The sequence below is a fragment of the Microtus ochrogaster genome, linkage group LG5, assembly GCF_000317375.1.
Source record: "Microtus ochrogaster isolate Prairie Vole_2 linkage group LG5, MicOch1.0, whole genome shotgun sequence".
In the NCBI taxonomy this organism is placed as follows: Eukaryota; Metazoa; Chordata; class Mammalia; order Rodentia; family Cricetidae; genus Microtus; species Microtus ochrogaster.
This window is the reverse complement of record NC_022031.1, coordinates 13,023,912-13,032,478: the sequence shown is the minus strand read 5'-3', so window position 1 is coordinate 13,032,478 and position 8,567 is coordinate 13,023,912. Positions and strand designations below refer to the sequence as shown.

General features: G+C 48.4%; 1 protein-coding gene across 1 annotated transcript; it reads right to left on the bottom strand.

The window, feature by feature from the left end:
• Positions 1 to 5,870: 5,870 nt before the first annotated feature.
• Msc (musculin) lies at positions 5,871 to 8,233 on the bottom strand. The gene is made up of 2 exons (XM_005361873.3): positions 7,527 to 8,233; positions 5,871 to 6,811 (listed from the first exon to the last, which is right to left on the bottom strand). The coding sequence occupies exons 1-2, from the start codon at positions 8,058 to 8,060 to the stop codon at positions 6,725 to 6,727; spliced, it is 621 nt and encodes a 206-aa protein (XP_005361930.1). The 5' UTR covers positions 8,061 to 8,233; the 3' UTR covers positions 5,871 to 6,724.
• Positions 8,234 to 8,567: the final 334 nt, after the last annotated feature.

Sequence of the window (8,567 nt, the reverse complement as noted above, 5' to 3'; positions counted from 1 at the left end):
CGTGTGTTCCTATTTCTCCATAGTCGGAGAAGATTGGATTATGTATATGTATCGTGTTTTCCTATCCAGGCATCTGTTGATGGGCATCAAGGCTGCTCCAGATCTTACCTATTGCAAACACTGCAGGGATAAAGCACTGCTCTTTTAAAACCATCGAGGACCAGTTAGAGACTTCTTGCTTCCCATTTTTCTCCCCTTCCACTGCCAGGGAGGAAATCTTCCATACTGAAACTGTGTTTCCTCAAAGGCAAGCTGCTTCTATGAGGTGCTCCATAGTTCTCCTCTTCCAAGCAATGAAGGAACCTAAAGTGGCTCCAAATAAAGTTTCTGTTAGGTAAAAGGGAAGGATGAAGGACTTTTTACATGTTAAGCAAGTGTGTACCACTTTACACACACACACATTCACATACGTGTGTGTGTGTTTGTGTGTGTGAGTGTGTGTGCATATGTGTGTGTGCGTGTGTGTGCATGTGTGTGTGCGTGTGTGTGTATATGTGTGTGTGCGTGTGTGTGCATGTGTGTGTGCGTGTGTGTGCATATGTGTGTGTGTGTGTGTGTGTGTGCGTGTGTGTGGGCTCTCACATATCACAGTATGTCACAGCACACACCTGGAGGTCAGTGGACAGCTTAATGGAACTAATTCTCTCTTTCCACCATATGGATTCTGGTATTCAACTCAAGTTGTCAGGATCTACCCATTTTGCTAGCTGTTCCCCGCCTTCTTTTTACTTTTAATTTAGGGATAGGATCTCAGCAAATTGCCCAGGCTGGACTTGAACTCACTTTATAGCCCAGAGAAAACTTGAACTTTTGCTCCTGTTCCAGCCTCCTGAGCAACTGGTCCATCAGGTCGTGCCCTGGCAGTAATGACTTCAAAAAAGGCCCAGAAAGGAGCCAGAGCAAGAGATCTGTGTAGCTTGATAAACAGATTAGCACAAAGACACTGTTACTGTGAGTCCCAGCCTCAGCAGCTTCCTCCTAGGTCAACTCAGGACTGCCTTCTCACTGCCAGCATTTGAACTCGGCACTCACCCCTGATAATTTATCTTCTTGAGTTCTGGTAGCTTTGGGGGTTATTCTTCTTTCCTCTCCTTTAGTGAAAACTGACAGAGAAATCCTTCGTTGCCCCTGTGGATGGATCTTTACTAAAGGAAGTTTTCATCCAAAGAAGATGCAGACAGATGCTCCCGTACGAAAGGAGTTGCTTGTTAGATTCCTGGCAGTGAGAAGTCAGTCGTGGGTTTACCTGGCTTTACTATCATTGACTAAAATGACTTTCTGAGTCATCATTTTAACATCTCCTAGAAGAATCAACCAAAATAGCTCCTGGTACTGGCTAAGATGAAGTGTGTTCCCCTCTGTTGTTCTGTTAATGGAAAGGGGGTGCCTTCTTCCTCCTCCTTCTCTTCTCCTCCTCCATCTCTCCTATGGAGCCTTTTGTTTTAAACCATAAAACAAAACAGAAACCTTGTGCCTATTAAAATCCCTTTAAGATTCCAAACATCATGGTTGCTCTGTGTTGAAGGAGCCGCAAGACTAAAGTGAGATTGAACTTGAAAACCAGAGCAAAAGAATATAAAATCAGTTCAGCATCTTTGACCAAGGAGCGCTCAGCCTTTCAGAATTACAGTGCCAAGAGCACTTGCTCTACAACACTCATCTTAGGAGGAGGGTGCGGAAGGGGGTTTTTGTTCTCTGTTGAGTCAGCAGCACCAGACCATCACTAGTTAGGATGCTCTGGCCCCCCAGAAAGCCCCCAGCAGACTTGTATTTTCAATTGACTCATCAGTCCGTCATTCAGCAACTTTAGCCCCATCAGCCTTTCCCCTTAGCTTTGCTCTCAGAGCAGAACCAAGTTGGCAGGATCCCAAGCGTGTGGTCCTCTCTCTGTCTCAACACCCAGCCGCCTCCGCTCAGTTCCCAGTCCCCACTCCCATATTCCCCACTCAGCTGTTTAAAATAAAATGGTGGTGGTGGTGGTGGTGGGAGGATAAAGCTTTGGGTTGTTTCTCTATGACACAGCAGGCTTGAGTCCTAAGGGCATAGAAAGGACAGCTTCGAGATGTTTGTTCCCAGCCACAATCTTCCCCCTCAAGCTTCAGCGATTTCATCTAGGGCTCCTGAGAAATCCTCCTTTTTAGGTTTTGTTTACTTTGTTTATCTCATTTGGAGTTGTTCGCTTTGATGACCTTGAGTAGCAGAAGATGACTTGGATCTACCTGCTAGAATTGCAGGTGGGTGACACACCCGAATTCACATGCTGCTGTGGTTTGAGCCCAAGGCTCCATGAATACTGGGCAGTAACTGCACCATCTAAGCTCTTGGCAATCTTGCTATAAACTTTGCACAGAAACCATGAAGCAGAACATTCTTGAGACATTTTTCTTCTATATCAATTTGAGAATGACACAAAATTGCCACTAAAAATGAATTCAAGGGCCATGATCCCAGCACTCTGCCTATGTGACTCGGTGGCCTCAAAGTCTTTATGCTTGCTCTTGAAGCACCCTGAGAAATTAGGATTATGAGTAAAAAACCCATTTTTCATATTGGTTTTGGACAATCAGCTCCATTTCTTTCTTTCTTCAACTGTGTGTTATTATTGTATTCAATTCAACTTCTTTGTTTGTTGGCTTGCTCTTTTGAGACTTCTTACAATGGTGATCCTCACTTCTCAAAGTTGAGCCGGCTTCCCTGTGGGGTTTTGTTTGTTTGCTTGTTCTTGGTTTTCGTTTATCTATTTGGTTCAGACAAGCTACTGTCCTCTAGCTCGGGCTGGTGGTCACCTTGCCATCTTTCTCCACAGCCTCCCAGGCAACAGGGGTGACACACTGCAGCACTTTCTGGTTTGGAAGCCAGTCTTAGTGGCTGGGCTAGACTTCTCCTCTGCCTCTGGCTTTCCTTTACCAGTGAGCTCTTCATGTGTTTCTCAGCACATAAATACTACATTTGCTGGACTCTGATCCGGTACTTACCCCTGAAGCATTCTCTGGAGGAAGATCCCGCTAGTCACCCCATGCAGATGAGGAAACAGGCTAGGGTGGATTGTAGTGGGAAAATGTAGACCTATACAGGCTCTTTAGACGTTTTTGCCTTCTACTTGTCTATATCAGAATTACTATGGCTGTTACTATTACCATGACCAAAACAACTTGGGGAGAAAACTTAGCTTAGACTTCCACATCATTGTTCATTGCTAAAGGAAGTCAGGACAGGAACTAAATCAAACAGGGCAGGAACCCGAAAGAAAACAACAACATTAAAAAAAAAAACATGCAGAAGCCATGGAGGGGTGCTGCTTACTGGCTTGTTCACTATGTCTTGCTCAGCCTGTTTTCTTATAGAAACTAGGCAAAGAACAGCCTCACACAAAATGGTATGGGCCCCCCTCATCAATCTCTAATTAAGAAAATGCTCTACTTATACACTTAATCTCTGCTGGTTTCTCAGCTCCAGCATCAGTTGCTCCAGTAAAGCAAAGGTTTCACTTTAGTGCTTCCGGTTTCTTGTTAATCACAGCCAATTCTTCAGTCCCAGCTAACGGGAACCACAGATTCTTAACTCAAGTTGCGCAACAACGCTGATAAAGTCTTTAAGTGACTCTCCAGTGTCCTTCTGGAATTTTGTAATCCAGACCTCCATCCTCTGCCTTTCTCTTATTATTCTTATCTTCCACATTCCCACAGAACAGACCACTGAGCTTTCAACACCCAAAGGCTTTCCTATTCCAGAGTTTAAAAGTCCGTCCCCAATCCTCCCTGAAACGCATGGTCAGGTCTGTCATAGCAATACTCCACAACCCTGGTGTCAGTTTCTGCCCTAGTTACTATTGCTGTGAAGGAGCATGGTGACCAATAGCAAGCTGAGGTGGAGAGGGTTCATTTGGCTTGCACTTTCACGTCACTGTTCATAGCTGAAGGAAATCAGGACAGGAACTCAAACAGGGCAGGAAACTGAAGGCAGGAGCTGATACAGAGGCTGTGGAGGGGTGCTGATTATGGACTTGCCCCTCATGGCTTGTTCATCCTGATTTCTTACAGAACCCAGGACCACCAGCCCAGAGATGGCACCACCCACGATGATGTGGGTCCCCCATCAATGGCCTACAGTCAGATCTTACAGAGGTGTTTTCTCAATGAAGGTTTCCTCTTTTTAGATGACTCTAGCTTGTGTCGGGTTGATATAAAACTAGCCAGCACATTATTTTTAAAGTTTGCTTGTCTTGTCATGTCTTTCTTTTTTTTTTTTTTTTAAGACAGGGTCTATGTTGTAACCTATGATGGTCTAGAACTCACGGCAATCCTCTTGCCTCCCCCTTCTCAGTACTGGGACTGCAAATATGAGCCACCATGCTTAGCATTCTTACTTGACATTCTTACTTCATATTTTAATTTTATTTAGAATGGAGACTCATTCTGGCCACTCTGCCTTTATACTCAGGAGGGCTTTGCTGCACTAGCCTGCTAAGTGCGGCCCTGATAGCCTGTGAGCCAGCTACTATACCAGATGACATGGGTTCTTAACCACCATAGTGGGAAGTAGAAAGGGCCTGGCTTGCCATTACTTTTGAGCATCACGTTCCCTGAGATACGGCTGCAGCAGGCACCTGACCCTCTCCTCACAGAGAGGGTCCAGACCTCACAGCTGAAATATGTTTTGGCATGGTGGGGTTCCAGCCACTAGTAATTCGGGACTCCCTTTCACTGGAAAGCCCACAATGCCTCTGCAAAACCAATGTCACCTCCAACCCTCCAGCTTCTGACTGACCCCAGGACCAGATGATGGTGTGAGAAGGCAGCTCTCTGGAGATCGGGTTTGGTTTAGTTCAAAACAGGAAGTCATACTCCCCATGTCTCAACAAAAATCCAGCTGTGTTTTCTCTCTGGTCGAGAAAACTGTGTTTTAATTTATGAAGTCACAGGCAGAATCTAAGTCTAGCAAATATTTAGGTACTTTTATCCTTCACACTTTTGTAAATATTCTACAAAATGCATTTTGTATTCAGAGGATCTGTTGATTGGAAAACCTCACCGACTTTTTTGCTATTGCAATGAAAATGGAAGAAAACTATGCTGCAAATGTGGTGGGTATCCAAAACAACAGTTAAGAGGCAGGAGGATCTTGCTAAAACTGGGATTGGTTTCCTACAGTTTTATTCTGCCAGTGAGATCTTAGAACTGTAGCCTCCCGTGGATGGGATTGGTACAGTGTTCTGGAAGGTCTTATAGTTTTAAATACTGGGTTGTGGGTCAGGCTGGAAAGGTGTGTGTTTGAGAGAGAAAGAGAGAGAGAGAGACAGAGAGAGAGACAGAGACAGAGACACAGAGAGAGACACAGAGAGAGACACAGAGAGAGAGTCAAAGAGCAAGGGTTGGAAATTAATTATTAATTAGTATACTATTTTTATTTTAGAAGTGTACTTATGCCCCCAGTCAACCCTGACCTCAAAATGCATCAGCTTTCCCAGGCTTCCAGTTTTTACCCTCCAGGATTTCCTACTTCTGGAAGGATCAGAAACACAGAATATTTTGATCTGGTATAGTGGCTCCTTCTGGCAATCATCCCAGCACTAAGGGGGCAGTATCAAGAGGATTATGAATGCGGAGCCAGCTGGGCTTACAGGGTGAGCCTTTTATACATCTGTGATCAGAATGAAGATGAGAAAGAGAGAGAAACTGGAAATCTGACTGAACTGGGACCTCCATCATCTGCCTCCTGTAATAGCTCAACACCCTGTTGAGAGGGGAGACCTGCCCGTTTAAAGTTAGCTCACAGACCAAACAGTCTTGGAAAAGATTTTCACAACGCATGTTTTCGTTCATAAAAAAATAAATTTATTTACATATGTTCGTACCATGGTAGAGCAGCGTCACTACAGCGTTGCCAGGACCACCAAGCACCATGCACTGGGCCAGTGGGTAGAGAGACCAGCCCCAACCGCCCACCATGCTCAGTCCTTGGACCAGGAAGAATAGTGGGTGCCTGGGAGAACCTGAACCCCACAGGAGGCTGTGCAGTGGCAGGAGCGAGCTGTTTAGAGGGGCGAGTTGTCACAAAAGGGCAGTCAAATAAGACTTAAGGAGAAACTGTGGATGGGGAGGAGACTGAGAACCAAATAAACCAGCTGGGTCCACTGGGTGGAGACCAGACAGAGGGCAGGCTGTCCCAACACTGATCAGAGAGACAAGGGAGCTCAGGAAGCAGACCCCAACGCTGAGGGATTAAGGGCAAAACCGGCTTTCGGTGGTATATGTCACCATCTCGCCATGTACCGTCACTAAAAGAGAACTTCCTGGTGGGAGTTTGACACTGTCCTCCGAAACTGAGAAAGAGGTCCCTGATGGACTTTTCCAGCGTTTCCAGAGCTGGAAAAGAGCGCTCAAACAAGGTCACAGGGAAGGACCTGGCTCTGCAGGGAAACTACAGGGAAAATCCACATTAGCTTAGAAAGCAGCCTGTTTCTGCTGTGGACTCAGAAGGCATGGTTTGAGCTCAGAGCTAATGCCCCAGGTTGGATCTAGTCTGAGACTTCTCCCCAGGAAACCAGGCTCTCTTTGGCTACAGTTGCGCTGATCCGCAGCAGCCAGGTCCACCTGTGCTCCACCAGGTTAGTCACCCGTCCTGTTAACAGGTCCAGGAAGAGGAGAAGGTCCGGAATCCAACAGGACCTCCTTGGCCCGGTCCTTTCCATTTAACATAACCCATCAGCTGTGTTGCTGTCCTTCTAAGCGGAAGTTCCACAGAGTCTGTTGGCTGCAGAAACATCTTTGGTGTCAGAGTCCGGCCGTCCAGAGACCACGAACGGCCACGTCTGAAAAATCGAAACGAGCGTCAGATACGGAGGAGAAACAATCTCAAAACGAAACCGCTCTCCCCAGAGGTCCCCGGCTTTTATTAGCGTTCTAGGAATTTGTGAGTCTTGTTCTTCTATTAGCATGCTTTTTCAGTGAAAAGTGCGAGTTTAGGATTCTGTGATTTTTTTTGCCCCCTCCCCCTTACGAGTAAATTTGGATGAGATCTTTCCCAAGCCCAGGAAGCTGGCAGGTTAGACAGGGACTTTCCGGACAATCGCGTCTGGGAAAACTATCCTCCATTAGTGTTTTGTTTTGTTTTAAACCACTCAAACTTTTTAAAAGAGTTAGGTTTTCTCTCCCACTTTAAAGAAAACAGCCCTGGCTGATTCAAACCTGCTAGGCTGTTGTCTGGAAAAAGTTGGGTATCTGAGATTTTTTTCCGTTCTGCTAAATGCAGAAATACTCGCAGTGGGGAGCCACAGTTTATCCCGGAAGTAGGGTGTTAAGGAATAGCTGTCACTGGGCAAAGGACCAGGACACTGATTAGCAGCCCGAATAATTTTCTCCAAGAAAAAAGGTTGACTCCTCCTGCCTTGATTTGGGGGGCCACTAAACCAGATTCCTCACCACCGGATCTAGAAAACTCCCTTCTGGGGCCGACCCAGCCGGGTTTCCCGGGTTTCGCTCAGGGCTGCTGGCCCCGGGCCACCCGCGCCGCGTCCCTGTCCCTACCAGGTTCACCGGGTGCACGTATCCGTTCTCGTAGCGGTCCTCCTGCAGCAGCTGGCGCAGGTGCGCGATGTAGCTGGAAGCCAGGCGCAGCGTGTCCAGTTTGGAAAGCTTGGTGTCGGGCGGCACCCAGGGCAGGCTGGTCTTGAGTCTGGAGAAGGCTTTGCTCAGCACGCGCATCCGGGCCCGCTCGCGGGCGTTGGCGGCGTTCCGCTGCGACTGCTTGCACTCAGCGGCCGAGCCCTTGGGCGGGAGCGGCTTCTTTCCACCGCTGCCCGCACCGCCACCTGCGCCGCCCGGGCCAGCCACACGGGGCCGCTTCCTCTTGCAGCCCCCCGGGATGCCCGCGGCTCCCAAAGAGCGTGGCTCCTCTTCGCCGTCTGGGTCCTCCTCCTCCGCGGAAGAATTGTCGCTGGGAGAGACGTAGCCGCGCTCGGCATCGTGCAGAGGTGGCCTCTTGGAGGAGGGGGTCGGGTAGACGCGCTGCAGCCCTCTCACCTCCATGTCTTCGGGGTCACTCACCGAGCCGGTGGACATCGCCTAGTCCCCGGCGCCCACGCGCGCCCGCCTTCCTCCTCCCCGGCCAGTCTCGCCAACTCCGGCTTCCGCTCACTGGAAGAGGATGGGGCGTGAGAGAGCTCAGAGGAGTAGCGGAGACCCGGGCCCGTCGCAAATCGGGTCCCCAATGAGCTGGGCTCTTGGAGCAGGCGCGACTGTCCGCTGACCCGCCAGCCTGGGGCTCTGAACTTGACTCTGGACCCAGAAGTACAGCCGCGAGCTGCGCCTTTTGACAGGACTATTTATCTGTACTCCTTGGGACAAACCACCCCCGGCAAAGTAGAGGAGGTTTGAAAGGGGAACAAGAGGTGGGACGGGGGCGTGGAAGGGGTGGGGATCATTTTCCTAAGCTGAGTGGTTAGCGGGGCGGGGGCAAGGAACGTCTGCATAGAGCCCAGACTTGGGCCTCTAGACCCGACAATGACCCTAACTAAGAGTATCTGTGTGAGGTAAGTGAGATTTGGGGGTAAAACTGGAAAAAGACCT